Source organism: Spermophilus citellus (assembly GCF_964194105.1).
Source record: "Spermophilus citellus genome assembly, chromosome: 3".
In the NCBI taxonomy this organism is placed as follows: Eukaryota; Metazoa; Chordata; class Mammalia; order Rodentia; family Sciuridae; genus Spermophilus; species Spermophilus citellus.
The window spans coordinates 148,001,351-148,019,133 of record NC_138184.1 but is presented as its reverse complement, the minus strand read 5'-3'; the positions used below and the strand labels follow the sequence as shown (position 1 = coordinate 148,019,133).

The 17,783-nt window shown below is 33.4% G+C and overlaps 1 protein-coding gene across 1 annotated transcript in view; it reads left to right on the top strand.

The window, feature by feature from the left end:
• STK31 (serine/threonine kinase 31) overlaps window positions 1-17,783 on the top strand; it is a gene marked incomplete at both ends in the record, with an annotated part of 83,265 nt that overhangs the window by 51,335 nt on the left and 14,147 nt on the right. The window contains 7 exons of the mRNA XM_081283282.1: window positions 1,236-1,337; window positions 2,699-2,779; window positions 4,665-4,790; window positions 5,381-5,506; window positions 5,688-5,774; window positions 6,996-7,145; window positions 10,153-10,275. Of these exons, the coding sequence (XP_081139408.1) occupies window positions 1,236-1,337; window positions 2,699-2,779; window positions 4,665-4,790; window positions 5,381-5,506; window positions 5,688-5,774; window positions 6,996-7,145; window positions 10,153-10,275 (795 nt within the window). The remainder of the gene's footprint in view (window positions 1-1,235; window positions 1,338-2,698; window positions 2,780-4,664; window positions 4,791-5,380; window positions 5,507-5,687; window positions 5,775-6,995; window positions 7,146-10,152; window positions 10,276-17,783) is intronic.

The following is a 17,783-nucleotide window of genomic DNA, read 5'->3' as shown; positions in this document are numbered from 1 at the left end:
CCTCTGGACAGCTCGTGCCTTCCCTTACAGACTATGGGATGGGTGTACACGTGAATTTACTCCACCCCTCTGACCTTTATTCTGATTGGCTCCTGTGCAGTATATAAGCTGTGTGTACTTCCTTATTAAATGAGATCCTGCTTTGACTATTCTCCCTCGCACGTTTGATTGTCCTCCCAGGAGGGAGGGCTGGGTGCTGAGTGTGGGCGGCCAGTAGAACTTTACCTTTCTTGTCTCGTCTTGGTCGGGACATGCTTTTCCCGCTGGTCAGGAGGAGACGGGGGGCTAAAAACCCTGACACACACTACCTTTATTTATTTGTTTTATTAATTAATTAATTTATTTTTATGTGGTGCTGAGATTGAATCCAGTGCCTCATGCATGTTAGACAAGCACTCTAATATTGAGCCACAACTCCAGCCCAAAGCATATATATCTTTTAAAAAATATTTATGTATCTTTTAGTTTTGGGTGGATACATTAGGTTGTTTTTATATGGTGTTGAGGATCGAACCCAGTGCCTCATGCATGCTAGGTGAGCGCACTCCCATTGAGCCACCATCCCAGTCCTAAAAGCATATATATCTTTTAAGTTGGCTTTTTAATTAAAACTTCATTAGGGTCTTACAGAGTGTTTGTGAGTTCTGAATAATTTTTCCTGTAGTAGATTATTCACACATTGACTGTTGTTTTTTACAGTTTGGCATGTTGTATTTTTAACCAAGTCTTATGTAAAAAACAATTACAGGTAATTCAGTTTTAGTTGCTGTTTGAACACGTTTACTTTATGACTGCAGTTTGTCATCTTTTTTTTAAAAAAATATTTTTTTAGCTGTTGATGGACCTTTGTTTTATTATTTATTTATATGCAGTCCTTAGAATCAAACCCAGTGCCTCACACATGGTAGGCAAGTGCTCTGCCACTGAGCCACAACCTCAGCCCCAGTCATCTTGATCTTTGAGAAAATCTACAGCAAATTAAAAGGCCAAAAAAATCTCTGTAATTGATTTTTATCTTTATTGTTTATAGTTTCTTCGTGTAGGTTTTGGAAAAAAATCAGTGTTAGAATAAACTGAACTAAGTTTACTTTAACAAGTATTATGATGGTAGGTACTGAAGGATGCACAGATATCACACAGAATGATTTACATAGAAGTTGAACTAATTTTATGGGAACACTTGATTTTAGTCTGCTTACTGAGCCTGTAAAACCATTTTTTCTTTCTGATTAAAGTCTGATGACCATGATGGATCTGAGATTGAAAAAATAAAACAAGAAATTACTCAGTTGCGCAACAGTGTCTTTCAGGAAATTTATCATGAAAGGGAGGAATATGTAAGTCTTTGATTCTTTGATTCTTTGAAATTTTAAATCAGATTTTGCTCTATAAATTGAATTAAAATACTCATTCTATAAAATGGACTGTAATCACAAGGCCAGAGGTATTATCTTGGCATGAAAATGTTTATATGAATTTAGAAATTTATTTCTTTTTTTCTTTTGACAGTGCTGTGGATGAAACCCAGGGCCTCATACATTCTGGCAAGCTCTTTATCACTGGGCTATACCCCCAGTGAAATTAATTTATGAAAGAATAATTCATGACCATACCAATCTGGAAATTATAAAAAAGGAAAAGACATTACTTATAACTTTTTCACCTAGTGGTAGCTTAGTTAGTAGTCACAATTAACTTTTGACTTCCTTTTACCCTTTTTTTTTCTGTTTTCAGAATTGAGATTACAGTACACACACAAACAAACAGAGGCATCTTTTTTTGTTTAATATAAAGCATAAGAATTTCTTCAAATAAACCTATATGAACATCACTTTAGCATAATGTTTCAATGTAAACATTAATGGAACAACATTCTTTATTTTTGGTGAATGTAACATGGAACTACCTGTTTTTTTGAGAAAGTTGTATCTTAAGTCATCCATTCTACCCCTAATTACTGTTACCTTAGAAGAATTTATCAGTGTCTTTTCTCTTTAAAAAGGAAAAAATATTGTACTTTATGTCTGAGGCATATTATAGAGAAGAAGTCAATTTACAGTGCTATGAAAATAAAATAGTACTATAAAATAATAGACATTTTAAGTGTCATGCTTTAATTACCAAACTCATCTGACTATATGTAACACCTTATGAATCTTTTGATAAAATTTACAAAAGTTTAGAAGTTTTTCTTAAGCATGTGACATGATTTTCCTTTTGTAAGGATCTTTAGTTTTCACATTTGCTTCAGAGTGAGTGATGCAGAGCTATGTATTTATTTTTTGTCTCAGGCTTTTATAATTTTTTTTCTTCTAAATGAGACATGCATTATTTTAAAATGCTACCATGTTCTTAATATGTTAGGAAATAATGACAGTTTATTATTCAAGTTGATATAGTATTATACATTTTCATTTTAGTTTGGAAGTGAGTATGAACTTTGACCTTAGGCTTATATGTATACAAGGCATAAAATTGGTAATTAAGTTTTTCTTCTATTTGTAAAGTGGTAATTTTGATTCAAGGTATCACTTGGTTTTTGCTTGGTATTTCTGAAAAATAGAAATCAAAATTAGGATCATATATCTTATTAGATATGTAAAAAGACTGATGCTGATATACTGTGTTATCCTGAAAAGGAACACATAACAATTAAATATGTATTGATCTACAATAAAAAATTACATTTTTAACTTAGGAGAAGCTGAATAGCTTGGCACAGAAATGGTTCCCTGAGCTGCCTCTGCTTTATCCTGAAATAGGATTACTTAAATACATGGTAAGCTTTGTTTCCCCTGAGAATTGCTACTCTGCAGAGAGTGTAGAAAAGTGATAATGTTCAGACTGTATATCAGTGTTAAATTTATAATATCTTTTTTATAAAAATGTTTCTGATGAACATTTTAAAATATTATTAGCACCTTTTCTCAAGACTGTCTTAAGTAGTTGCACAGTGCAGATTTGAATTTTTATGTTCATTTACATCTTTTTCTCTATTTTCTCTTCATTCTCATTCAGAAGATGGTATGGCACTTGTTTGTGGGGTTTTTTTTTTTTTTTTGAAATGATAAAACAAAATTTTAACTGCAGTTTTGAGAGTTATATAAAAACAGGATACTGTTAGTCATGAGGAATTTAAACCTAATGTGATTTTCAAGTTAGAGCAGGTTGGGGAAAAAAAATTGAGAGAAGAAGGTTAAGGTAGAGTTGTTGAGGTGGGTTTTGTTTTCTAGGCAGGCCAATTCAAAGGCTGGGAGATTAACATTAGACCTGGACAGTATGGAGAAGGATTGGTGAATTCTGGCTCTCAGGGCAGAATCTGTTCTCTCTTTGTGTTTTATTGTCTGTTAGGGATGAGGAACTAGATGAGGTATAGTTGTTAGTTGGTATTTAGTGGTTCTAGGACCCCCCCATCCCATCCTAAATCCAAGATGTTCAAATTCCTTACATAAAATGTCTTAGTATTTGCATGTAACCTACATGTATCCTCCAGTATACTTTAAATCATCATAGATTACTTATGATCTTTAGTACAGTGTAAATGCTGTGTAAATGCTGTGTATTGTTTAGGGAATAATGACAAAAAAGTCTGTACATGTTCAGTACACACACTTTAAAAAACATTTTCAAGTCACAGTTGATTGCACAGATTTGGAATACATAGATATGGAGGGCCAACTGTATTTATTCTTTATAATTGTCATTTAATTCCATCATAAGCTTAAATATAGCATTGAAAGGGATATTTGTATAAACACATGAGTTTATTCTCATATAAGATCAAAATTTCTTAAACAATTAATATAAAGTCTTTACAGACTAGACATGAAAATGATGAGTTTTACCTGCAATTATGCAACTCTAGAGTGTCTCATATTGTGTAGGTGAGTGTTTATGTATGCCATGAAATGAAAATTCATTTCTAAAAATATGTTAATCTTCTTTATTGTAGAAGATTATAAAAGGTTTTAATCATGGTTTATGACAGGCTTTAATGATATTAAGATGTTTAACTGGGAAGTATTCTCTGGACTCCTTTGTAGATCGATTATATGTATTGTGGATTACTTAAATATACTAATGTAACTTAACTAGGAAATACTCCTCTGACCCTTTTTACTAAAACTACAAAGCAGTAAAGTGATTTATAATATTAACTGTCAGATCTTGGTGTGAAAATTTATTCTTTTAAAAAATTGCAGAAATATCTTGTGGGATTAAAACATTTGAAACCTAGTTTCACTTTTGAGGACTTCAAACAGAGGCAGAGGTGTTAGAATTATTTGATGGTAGTTATAATTTTCAGATTTCTCATTCCTATTCTACAACTACTTTGTCATTATTTTAGTATTTTGCAGAAAACCATGAGGTTTTTTAAGTAAACATTAAGTTTTCTTGGCAGCCTATCTGGTTAATCCCAGTCATCTGTAGTATCTGTTCTAGAACTGTAACAGTGATTATTATATGATGATTACACTGTGGGTAGGAGTTCAAGTCAGAAACCAGAAAAAATACAAAAAATTTTCAACATTTTTGTTTTATTGGTTTTTCTAGTAGAGTTGAGGATGTTCATTCCATTTAAGAGCACGTAGCTAACTATGTTGATGATTTAAAAGTACTAGACATGGTTAAATTCTACAACTATAATAAAAACTTGTGCCTAGAACTCTGGTGGTCTTCTTACTATGAGCTTGGAACGAGATATTCTTGATGCTGAGCCCATGAAGGAACTTAGCAGCAAGCGTCCTTTGGTGTGCTCTGAAGTTAATGGGCAGACAATTCTTTTAAAGGTAATTGCTTAAGTTCTGATTTGTGGGAGTTTTGTAAGTTGGGAAGTAGTGGTGTTACTTTTCAGGAAAGAAAAAACTCACTTTTTATTTTATAAAGGATGTAAGTTGACTGGCGTGATGATGATTCTTTTATTTTGGTTGCCAGAATTAATTTTGACTTTTAAATTTCCTTCATTTTTGTAAGTAGTATCTGTCTTTAGTGGGATTCACTGCTTTTTTTTTTGTGAAGTTATTACAATCTATCCAGTAGTCTTTTAAGATTCTGCTTTATTTTTAGATTTCCTTTCAAAATCTCTGCTATGTTGCCAACATAAGCTCCTACTTCTTAATTTCCTTTGTGATTGATTTGTGACACTATTAAGTTAGCCTTAGTTGCTACACATAATAGAATGTGTATAGTAAGCTACAGGTAGAATTATTTTTTCTTTTCATTATTATAGCATTCAAAGCAGAAAAAATACTTACAAAATTAGAATAGAAAATCAAATGTAATCTGATTTACTTAAAATTATTATGTTTAAGGGGAGTGATCTGTAATTAGAGTGGGATTTTAAATGTTGGTATTACCAGTGTCTCTGTCTTGATACAAGGGCTATTCTGTGGATGTTGACACAGAAGCCAGGGTGATTCAGAGGGCAGCTACCTATCACAGAGCTTGGAGAGAAGTTAAAGAAGATTCTGGGTTACTGCCATTGATATTCCTGTTTTTGTGTAAGGTAAAGTTCTTATGCTTATCTCTTATAGACTTAATATTTATATTAAGTTTTGGTTTCCATGTTTTAGAGCAGTAATTCATTCCTTCTAACATAAGCTAAAATTATCTTATAGAATCAGTGTGTAATAAAAATATGTTGAACAATATTTAACTGGAGTCACCTTCTCTGTTTTGCTTCTTAGTCTGATCCTATGGCTTATCTGATGGTCCCATACTATCCTAGGGCAAACCTGAGTGCTATTCAAGCTAGTATGCCTTTAACTTCAGAAGTAAGTCAAAACAATTTCCATGGATATATTAATGAGAAAATAACACCTAATATTTAATATCTAATATTTATTTAGGTCATCCTACATGTGATACTGTGTAAAATTTTGACTTGTGTTATTTAATTGTCTCATCCACTTTGTGATGTGACAAAATTCTATTATACAAATGAGAAAAGTGAGTCTTTGACTTGCACAGTGTCCCTCAGGCAGAGATAAGTTGAGACTTGAAATATATGCATTCTTGGTTATTAATCCCAAACTTATAAATTGTTAAGCTATGTTATATATAAATTGCCTAGTATAGAATTTAATATTATAAGCACTTAAGTGTCAGCTTTAATTTTTATCATTGTAAATTTATAATTTGAACTACCCAGAACATTATTTTCAGTCTCTTCTAGTTTTATTTAGTAATATTAAATAAAAGTTCTAGACTTTTATTTAATATTACTAGGCAGTAAGTCATTGTCATCTAAGTTTTCTTAGACACTGCAGAATGTGTATATATTTGTATACTTTTGCAGTCATACACAGTCACCAAATATACAAGTTACATAATCAGGGCTTTATCTGGCCTTTAATTCTTTATTTATGATTTATTCTCTTTATTGCCTTTTTGAAAATTGGTGCATTGTAATTACATGCAGTAGTAGGATTTGTTGTTACCTATTCATATGTGCATGCAATAGAACAATATGTTTTGGTCAGTATCATTCTTCATTCCCTTCCCTTCCCCTTCTCTCCTCTCTCCTACCTACCCCTGATCCACTACTACTACTCTACTAATCTCCCTTGTGTTTTCATGAGATCTCTCTACCTTTTTTCCACTTTTTCTCTCTAGCTTTAATATATGAGAGAAAATATATGGCCCCTGACTTTCTGACTTTATTTTGCTAAATACTGCTCTGAAGTTCCATCCATTTTCCTACAGATGACATAACTTCATTCTTGTTGACTGAATAAAACTTTATTGTGTATATATACCACATTTTCTTAATTTGTTCATCCATTGACGGACACCTAGGATGATTCCATAATTTAGTTATTGTGAGTTGTGATACTGTAAACATGGGTATTCATGTTTCACTATAGTGTTATGCTGTATTCTTACTAAAGATTTATTTGGAGGAAATTTTACTCATCCTGAAACAGAGTCTTAACAGGGAAAAGATTCACGTGTTAAAATGATTTGCCTATTTTCTAACCTCTTGTTACCTATAGGAAGCTTTAAAGGTCATGAAAGGTGTTGCCCAGGGCCTGCACACATTGCACAAGGCTGACATAATTCATGGATCACTTCATCAGAACAACGTATTTGCTTTAAATCGTGAACAAGGAATTGTTGGAGATTTTGACTTCACTAAATCTGTGGTAAAATATCATAGTTTTACAAATAAGTTCTAGACTTTTATTTAATATTACTAGGCAGTAAGTCAGCACTTACACATTATATAGTAATTTATTGTAAGACCTGTGCTTTCAGTTAAGGTGTGTGATGTAGTATAAGCAATTACCTATTGTCAATCAGGTGCTAGAACAAGAGTTTCCAAGTTTTTGCATTGTATATTTTTACCATAAATATTAGGAGCAACCTGAGATTACATTCAATAGTATTGACAACATTAACTATTTTTACCATTATCTGGAAATATTCAACTACTAGGAAATTTACAAGAACCCCTCTTTGCTGGTGTCACCTGTTCCCCATAAATTAAATTTAAAAATACATACTTTTAAATTTTTGATTAATAATGTGTACTTTAGAAACCTGGGAACTTTGGACTTTCTTATTTAAATTCTGACTCAACTACAATGGCTCTTAATTTGGAGCCTTATCATCTTAGTGTACACAGAGATAGCAAGAGATTGCAAGAGTTAGTAGAGATAGCAAAGATCAGACAATTAAGAGCATGTTGTGAAAAAAACTTTATAGAATTGGCAGTCTCAACATAGTCTTGAGGGAACAAGACTCTTTATCTAAATTGACAAATAAAAATCATTTATTGTGTACAGCACTTGTTTTGATTGATATGTGAAATGACTGAATCAGAAATTCCTATTTTAAATATACCAGCTTTATTGAGATATCATTCACCTGTTATAAAGTGTTCAAATTAGTAGTAGTTTCTAGTACATTCTAGAGTTGTGTATTGATCACCACTGTCTACGTCCAGAATAATTTGTATCACTCCCAAAAGGAAGTCCCATGCTGATAAGCAGTCACTCTTCATTTCTTCCTCTATTCAGGCTTTTGAAAAAACTAATATGTCCTTTATTTCTGTGGTTTTCCTATTCTAGACATCTGAATAAATGAAATCATAGAATATATAATTGTTGTGATTGGCTTATATTACTGTATAGCAGTTTCAAGGTTCATCTGTGTTACAGAATACATCAGGATGCCATTTCTTTTTATGACCAAATATAATATTTCATTGTGTGTATATATATATATATGTATCATATTTTGTTTATTCGTAAATTGATATTTTAGTTTTCACTTGTTATTATGAATAATGTTGCTATGAACATTAATGTACATGTTTTTGTGTAGATATGTTATTTCTTTCAGTAGGAAAATTACTAGATCATATGGTAACTCTTTCACTATTTGAGGAATCAAATTGTTTTTAAGAGTAACTATCATTTTACATCCTCATAAGCAATGTATAAGGATTCTAGTTTCTCCATGTCCTTGCCAGCTTTTGTTATTATCTGATTAATTCCCTTTCACTACTATATTATAATGTCTTATACTTTGGTCATCTGCAAGTCATAGGGTAATGCCATCAGTGTATATATAGTCTCAGTGGCTTTCATATGGTACCCTAAAAAGATTAGAAAGTGAAAATCTAAAACTGTAATGAAACAGGATTTATACAGATTGATTTGGTAAAATATTTATTTTAGCATATTAATTTATCTGAAAATTGAGATGACATCCTGAGAAAAATGACTAAATGATGAGTTTTAAAAGGTTCTCAGCATTTTTTTTTGTATCAGGGATGGAACCCAGGATGCTTAACCACTGAGCCTCTCCCCAGCCCTTTTTTTTTTTTTTTTTTTTTTTAGAGAGAGAATTTTTAATATTTATTTTTTAGTTCTCAGCGGACACAACATCTTTGTTGGTATGTGGTACTGAGGATCGAACCCGGGCCGCACGCATGCCAGGCGAGCGCGCTACCGCTTGAGCCACATCCCCGGCCCTCCCCGGCCCTTTTTATTTTTCATTTTGACACAGGGCCTCACTAAGTTACTTATGGCCTGGCTAACTTGCTGAGGATAGCCTTGAAGTTGTGATCCTCCTGCCTCGGCCTCATGAGTTGCTGGGATTACAGACATGTGCCACTAAGGTTTTCAACCTCTAGGGATCCTGCCCAGTTTGTCTTTTGAACATATCGTTTATACAACTGTAGATATGACTGCTCTTAAGAATTACTCTTCCTCTTTTTCCTTGTTTGTTACCTGTTATTATTTCCCAAAACATTGTTTTACTAGTTAAAATTATTTAATCTGAAGTACTGATTAAACTCACCTTTTGCTATATTTTCATACTATATTTAGATTGAAGTATATTAACTAGTAAGAGCAATTTTAAAAGTAGTGTGTAGTTCAACATCTTTGATATCTGAGTTTTTACAGTGCATATAAATTACCTGGAATATTGTTTAAGTGCACATTATTATTTGGCATTTGTGAGATGGAGATTCTTACATTTATAATAAGTTCCCAGTTGGTACCTTAGTTGCTGTTTTTTGGACCACATTTTGAGAAGCAAGGATAAAGATAGTAGGATAGATATAATTAATACTAAGTAATATGTGCTGGGCATAATGCTAATTACTTTTATGGTTATAATAACTGTAAGGTAGATACTATTTCTGTTTTATAAATTAATTAATTTTTGGCCCCAAAAAGTTAAAGCCAAGGCTTCACTGCAAATGAGTGGAAGAGTAGGGATTATAACCCAGGTCTGACTGAATTTAAGTCATACTATTGCCATTGATTATCCTTTGGTATCTTAGAAATGGTATATATAGAAAATAATTAATAAGAAAAGAAATTTTCAGTTTTTATAAAGCTTAGAGTTTTCAGAATTAGAAAGTAACACTGGTGCATTTCCTTGTGAAACTTACTAAAATAAATGATCTATTTTTGATCTATCCAAGTCTATAACCTGAATGTAATCAAAGACTCACTGTTAATTTTATGAAACTAATTTTAAAAGCAATTTGTAATAGCAAAATTTAGATAATATATTTGAGAGCAAGAAAATGAAATATCTTAAATGGATTTTTACTAATCAGATGCCAAGTGTTTTACACAAAACCTCATCAAATTTGTTGACCCTAAAATATTTAAAATACTGTTTTTGTAGAGTCAGCGAACCTCAGTGAACATGATGGTTGGTGGCTTGAATTTGATATCACCTGAATTGAAAATGGGGAAACCTCCTTCTCCAAGTTCAGACTTATATGCTTATGGTTGCCTTTTATTGTGGGTATGTTATTTTTTAAATAGATCAATCATTTTTATATATATTTCCTTTTTAAAGTGACGATTATAGCAATTCTTCCTAACATATTGTTCTGGATAAAGAACAATGGTAGAATTTTAGTTTTTAGATTTATCATAAACTGTTGATACACTTCCTATTACCTACTGTATACTTTTTACAAGTAGCTTGTAAGATAGGTATTATTGCTGTCTTAGTTTTGTTAAAGTCAAGATTAACAGTGAAAATGATTTTGTCCTGTATTAATCTGGAAGAAGTTTATGCATATATGAAAAATAAATGCTAACTGAGCCTTGGGTAAATGTTCCTGCTTCCATTTTAAACCAACTATTTCTTATCCATGGTTTAAGAATTATGAGGGATTAAATAGTAATAAGGGCATTTCTTATAATCAGCATTGTACTGGAGGTTCTAGCCCAGCAATCAGCAAACATTTTCTGTAAAGGTCCAGCTTGTAAATGTTTTAGGCTTTGTGAACCATGTGTTCGGTGTTGTAACCACTGATTTTTTTTTTAGTAGCACAAAAGCAGCTATACCTAGTATATCAACAAATGAGTGTGACTCTATTCTAAAAATTGTTTGTAGAAAATTGAAATTTGGATTTTTTGTAATTTTCATATCATAAAATAGTGTTCCTTTGATGTTCTTTTAAATACTTAAATATGTGAGACCCATTCTTGGATTATAGGCTATACAAAAACAGGTAGTGAAATTGATAGGAGCTGAGGCCATAGTTTTCTGATCCCTGTTCTAGCAATACAATAAAGCAATAAAAAGAAGTAAAAGTTATACAGCTTGAAAATAAAGAAAGCTAACATTTGTAGATGACATTATTTGGAAAAATTTCAGGAATGTACATAAAAGCTACTAGAACACCTGAGTTTAGCAAGGTAGAAGTTTTAATTTCAGTGTAATTGGGTTACACTAGCAGCAAATAATAGGAAGTTGAAATAAAAAATCAAGAAAGTATCAAAAATACAGAATTTTTGACAAAAGGTAGACAAGAACTGTACACTGAAAAACTGCAAAGTATTGCTGAAAAGATGTAGATAAATCAAAGAGATATGCTGTATACTCATGGAATGAAAGACAATATTGTATGCATGTCAGTTCTTCTGATATTGATCTATAGATTTAATGTAATTTCATCAGAATGCTGGTTCTTTATTTTTGGAGGGAGAGGCAGAAGTTGACAGATTTCATAATGTATACAAATGCAGACAATCTGGGATAACCAAAAGAATTTTGAAAAAGAACAAAATTGGAGAATTTATATTATCTAACTTCAAGACTTAGTAAAATTATAGTAAGATTAGTGTAATGTTGGTGTGAAATTAGATAGATATACAAGTGAATGGAAGGGTGAGTGAAAGGAATCTTCAGCAAAAGTGATATTGGAACACATGCACAGAAGAAACTTTAATTCATTTCTTGCAACTTGTACAAATATAACTCCAAATGTATATTAGATCTAGAAGTAAAACTCAAATAACTACATATGCCTATAAAGTTTTTACTCAAACATATTATTATTGAAATATGATTTGTAGTCCTGATCATTATGGTTTATTTTTGGATTTTAACTTGACTTGCTTTCTTTTTTGTTTGGCTTTTCCTTTAGTGTAGTTCCTCCCTTTGCTGATTTTCATTGTTATTTTTAATTTCCTCCTCATGGAGTATTTTGTGGAGGCTGTGTTGTAGTTTTCTCATAAATTCTTTAAACTTTTATTTATTATGGAAGATTTTTATTTCATCATCAAATCTGAAGCTTAATTTTGCTGGATATAAGATTCTTGGTTGGCATCCATTTTTTTTCAGAACTTGGTATATGTTGTTCAGGATCCTCTATCTTTGAGGGTCTGGGTTGAAAAATCTGCTGATATCTGAATTGGTTTCCCCCATATGTAATCTGAAACTTTTCTCTTATGGCTTTTAGCATTCTGCCTTATTCTGTATGCTAGTCATTTTCATTATAATGTGCCTTGGGGTGGATCTTTTGTAATTTTGTACATTTGGTGTCCTGTAAGCCTCTTGTATTTGATTTTCCAATTTATTATTCATGTTTGGAAAGTTTTCTGATGGTATTTCATTGAAGAGATTGTGCATTTTTTTGGCTTGTATCCCTGTGCCTTTCTCTATCCGGATAATTCTTAGATTTGGTCTTCTCATGTTATCCCATAATTCTTGAATGTTCTATTCATGGTTTCTTACTATCTTCACTGTGTGGTCGACTTTATTTTCAATATTGTATGTTTTGTCTTCATTGTCTGAGGTTCTGTCTTCCAAGTGATCTAATCTGTTGGTGATGCTTTCTATTGAATTTTTAAATTGGTTTATTGTTTCCTTCATTTAAAGGATTTTTTTTCAGAATCTGTCTCCTTATGTAATTAATCTTTTGCTGCCTGTATTTGCTCTTTTATCTCTTTGTTGGTGTGATCAGTTGTTACTTGTATTTGTTCTCTTATATCATTGTTTGCTTTGTAGGTTATTTTAATCATGTACATTCTGAATTCCTTTTCTGACATTTCATCTGTGCTGTCAGTGGATTCTATTATTGTAGCATCTTGGTTTGTTTGGGGCACTTTCTTCCCTTGTTTTTTCATACTGTTCATGTGCTTTCCTCTCTAGCAGTGCAGATTTGAGGTATTACAATTTTTACACTGTAATCTTGTAGTATCCCTCGGATTACTAATACCTCACCTTTAAGGGGGAGACCAATATTTATAGCACCCAATGCAAATAATGTGCAGCCTTAAACCATATAGCTCCTATTTAGACAGTTATAGCTTTGTCATAGTAAAAAGAAATTATGTGTTTGATTAATATCTACAATATATATAGTAGGTTTTCATAAGGGTCTACAGTTTCTAATGATGGACAAAGAGAGAGCCTGAGGGGTGAGTATAGGATGTGGGGTTTACGAGGTAGGAGGTGAGAATATAGAGATATTAGATTACAGGAAGAGTGAAAGAGGAATCAAGAGAAGTAGGCTAGTTGGTATACCTCTGGTGTAACCAAGCCCACAAGGACCTTGGTGATTGTCTTCCAGGTCCTGGCTGTTGTCTCTAGATGGAAGTGGGCATGTTCCTAGTTGGTGGCAGTGGCAGCGTCAAACCTGTAGGTACCTTGATGTTAAGACTTCCAGGTTCTTGCCGGTGTCCTAAGATGGAGGCCGCCCCAACTAAAGATGGTGGTATGACAGTGGAGGTAACCCAAGATGGTGGTGGAGGTGTCTCAAGATGGAGGTGATTGTTTTCAGAGGGCTGAGAGGGAAGACTGTGTGGTGACATTGAGCAGCCTGTTCAGAGATGCAGTGCTGTGGGAGGCTGCTGCTTCCAGGCACTGCCAGTTGTCCCCAAGGTGGAGGCTAACACGTTGTGGGGAGGGTCTCTGGAGTTGGCTCTGGTGCCCCAAGATGGAAGCAGGCTGGGAGAGCCATGCATTTGTAGATGGGGGCTACAGCATGGTCTTTCTCCTCCTCTACATGTGTGTGGTCACTCTACTTTTTTTTTTCTGTTAGGCACAGGGTCTCTGTTCTAGTGCCTAAGTCTTTGATCCACTTTGAGTTGATTTTTGTGCAGGGTGAGAGAGAGAGGTTTAATTTCATTTTGTTACATATGGATTTCCAGTTTTACCAGCAGCATTTGTTGAATTAGGCTGTCTTTTCTCCATTGTATGTTTTGGCACCTCTGTGTAGTATGAGATAACTGCATTTATGTGGGTTTGTCTCTATGTTTTATATTTTGTACCATTGGTGTACATTTCTGTTTTGGTGCTAATATCATGCCATTTTTGATGATATTGCTCTATAGTTTAAGGTCTGGTATTGTGATATTTCCTGTTTAAGTCTTCTTGCTAAGGATTACTTTGGCTATTCTAGGTCTCTTTTATTTTTTCCAAATGAATTTCATGATTGCTTTTTCTATTTCTGTAAAGAATATCATTGAGATTTTAATAGAGATTGCATTAAATCTGTATAATAGTTTTGGTAGTATGGCTATTTTGACAATATTAATTCTGCCTATCCAAGAGCATGGGAGATCTTTTCATCTTCTGGCACATCTCCCTAAAATTCTAACTACTTGGGAGACTGAAGCAGGAGGATTGCATGTTTGAGGCCAGGGTGGGCAACTTAGTGAGACACTCTCTCAAAAATAAAAAGGGATGGAGATACAGCTCATTGGTACAGTGCTCCTGTGTTCAATCCCTAGTATTGGACCCCACCCCCACAATTAAAAAAAAAGGCAAAGGCAACTCTCCCTCAAAGAAAGGGTATAATGACATAAAGGCAACTTTTGCTGGACAAGATGATGAAATGCACCTTTTACAGAATAGTTCTAATGTATTAGGTGGCTTTAGTCAGAGGTATCATCTAAGGTAAAGCTGCTGGGATACTAATATATTGTTTAGCTGCATAACCTCCAAGATTAGTGATTTTTAGAATCAACTAAAAACAGGTGGAGCTCAGGGGTTTATTTGTGTTTTACCATGATTATACTACCTCTAGAGTATAAGTTTCTTCAGGGCAGCTTGTTTGTCTTGTTGGCTACTATATCCTCAATACCTCAAGCACAATAGGCATCTAATTAGTAGTTGTATTAATGTATGCCTTGATGATGTAAGAATGAATGTTAAAATTTTAGTCACAATTACATTCATATCTATTTCTTATTTCTCTCCCCATTGTACAGTTTATTCTTTGGAACCCTACTTCAAGATTTTCTTGTTATTCCAATTCCTAATACATTGCTCCTGTAGCTAGGATTTCCAGTATCTGTGACCATTGGTTATGCTGAGACTCTTCTGTTTACCCTTTTCCATGCAATTGTGTGTGTTCCTCCTTACTTGGGGAGCCAGGGTTGCAATTGCTGTTATACTCTTCTCTCTTTGTGTTGCCAGCCCAGAAATCTGTGTGTACAGGATTCTTCTTTTTCCTTTGCTGATCTCTAGTGCTCTCTCTGAGTCGCTCACTCTGAAATGATGCTATTCATTTGTTGTTTTTCTTCTTTCTGGAGGGGGTAAGTGCTGGTTACTTCTATTTGGCCATCTTGTGTAGACTTCTCTTTGTTGACCCTGGGTGAATGTCCTTGCCTCTTGAGCCTCAGTTCCCCTGGGTGTAGGATGGATAACATGAATCCCTAGACTTGTGCCCACTTTAAAAAGGCAGCTCTGAGGCAGTACTTGGGTCCTTCTGTGACCTGAATACAGGGGAAAACATGCTTGATTTCATCTTATGTTTTTGAAATTAATGTTCACATGATATATATCACTGTCTTTTTACTCTAAAGGTGTCTATGTTTTTGGATTAAAAGTTAATTCTTGTATCATGTTTTTAATTTACTAATCTGTCTTTTAATTGGGGCACCTAGATCATTATATTTAAGGTGATTATTGATAAGTTAGAGCTAAGTCCACTATTTTATTATTGGTGTTGCTTGTTTCCTCTGTTTCTTACTCATTTCTTTTTTCTTGCCTTTGTGTGAATAACTTGGAAACTTTTAAAGTCTACCTTGATATCTTTATAGATTTTGTTAGTTTAAAAGCACTTAATGTGTAGACAACCTACATGACATTTTTTTTTCTTAAAAACATGGTCTCTACTCCAGATAAATCATAGTCAAAATAAATGACAGACTCAAGATGCCATCAGTCCCATTTGTATTAAGATCTGTTGTGTGGATGACAAATAATAAGCACTTATGACATTGATAAACTGAAAGTAATTGCCAAATTTGCTAACAGTTTTTCATTTCTAAGCCATTCTTAAAGAAAATCATATGGGGCCACTCATTATAGTCCAGCAGAGTAGCCAGGCCACCCAGATTACTATTTTCATCATTAAAGAACTGGTAGTTTTTGAAATTAACAAAGATGTGCCCCTATCATGAAAGGATTTTACTCTTTCTAGCCTTTATTATTCAAGTTTGCCTTTGGTCAGTTTCATGTAATCTTTAATGTACTTCTTGTAGTTTCTTTTGAAGCTGGTTCCTGCAAGTGATGGTTCGTGATAATATCAACACCAGTGATTACTGTGCTTTTGGTGCCTTTATCCTTGGGGTCTTCAATGGAGGCATTTCCACCAATGAGCAAGTCATCAATGTTAACTCCCTATGCTACTGATCATCTTCCATTCTACCTTCAGGAACCAGCCTGTCGATGATCTCTGGAACCTGTAAATGTAGGAGAAGATCTCATTGTAGCTGATGAAGTTCTGGTAGATAATCGTGATAGTAGTTTCAGGAAGACAGTGGGTGATTGTAGCTTAGTAGGAGCCTGGAGATCAGAATGAACTTAGTTCAGCCAGAGTGGTGTTCATTGGGGTTTGGGGAGCAGATGGAAAAGTTGATGGTGTGTTTGAGTGTATGCCTCCTTGATTTTCTTAATGATTGGTCTGGGTATTACAAAATACATGTGTGGCTTATCACATATAGTAGTATCACCATTTTATCACTTTGAAGCATGTATAGAAACCTTATATCCATTTAGGTTCTGTTACCCTCCCCACTTTAAAGGATCATTGTCTTGAGTATCAGATGGTGTTATAATTTTTAGAAAACTCATGATAAGAAGGATAAGCTTTTTGTATTTAATCATATTTATGTTCTTTCTTCCTTTTCAATGTCCCAGGACTTCTGTTTTTTTCAGAAAATCATTTTCTTTTTGTTTGAAATACTTCCTTTAGCCATTTTTTGAGATTATGTTATCCTGTAACAGATTCTTTTGATTTTCCCTCATCTTGATTTCACCTTAATTTCTGATGGATAGTTTTGCTGAATATAGAATTTTTGGTTAAAAATTTTTTTCCATTCTTTATTAGTTAAAAAATGTACTACTTCCCTCTTTTATAGTGTATTACTTTTACATAGTTCTCTCTATTGGTCTCTTCTGAAGTTCATTGATTCTATCTTCTGTCATCTCTTTTCTGTTCATCCTGTTTAGCCCATCCAATTTTAAAATTCATTCAGCAAAATAGCAGGATACAAAATCGACATCCATAAATCAAAGGCATTTCTGTATAATCAATGACAAATCCTCTAAAAGGGAAATGAGGAAAACTACTCCATTTACAATAGCCTCAACAAAACAAAACAAAACAGCAACAACAACAAAAAAAACCCACTTGGGAATCAGCCTAACGAAAGAGGTCAAAGACCTCTACAATGAAAACTACAGAATGCTAAAGACAGAAATTAAAGAAAACCTTAGAAGATGGAAAGATCTTCCTTGTTCTTGGATAGGCAGAATTAATATTGTCAAAATGCAATTCCAATCAAAATCCCAATGACATTCCTTATAGAAATAGAAAAAGTAGTCATGAAATTTATCTGGAAAAATAAGAGACTTAGAATAGCTAAAGCAATCCTTAGCAAGAAGTCTAAGCAGGTGGCATCACTATACCAGACCTTAAAGTATACTACAGAGCTCAAAAAATAGCTGGTAACAAAAATAGCAAAAATAGTATGGTATTGGCACCAAAATAGACTTGTTGACCA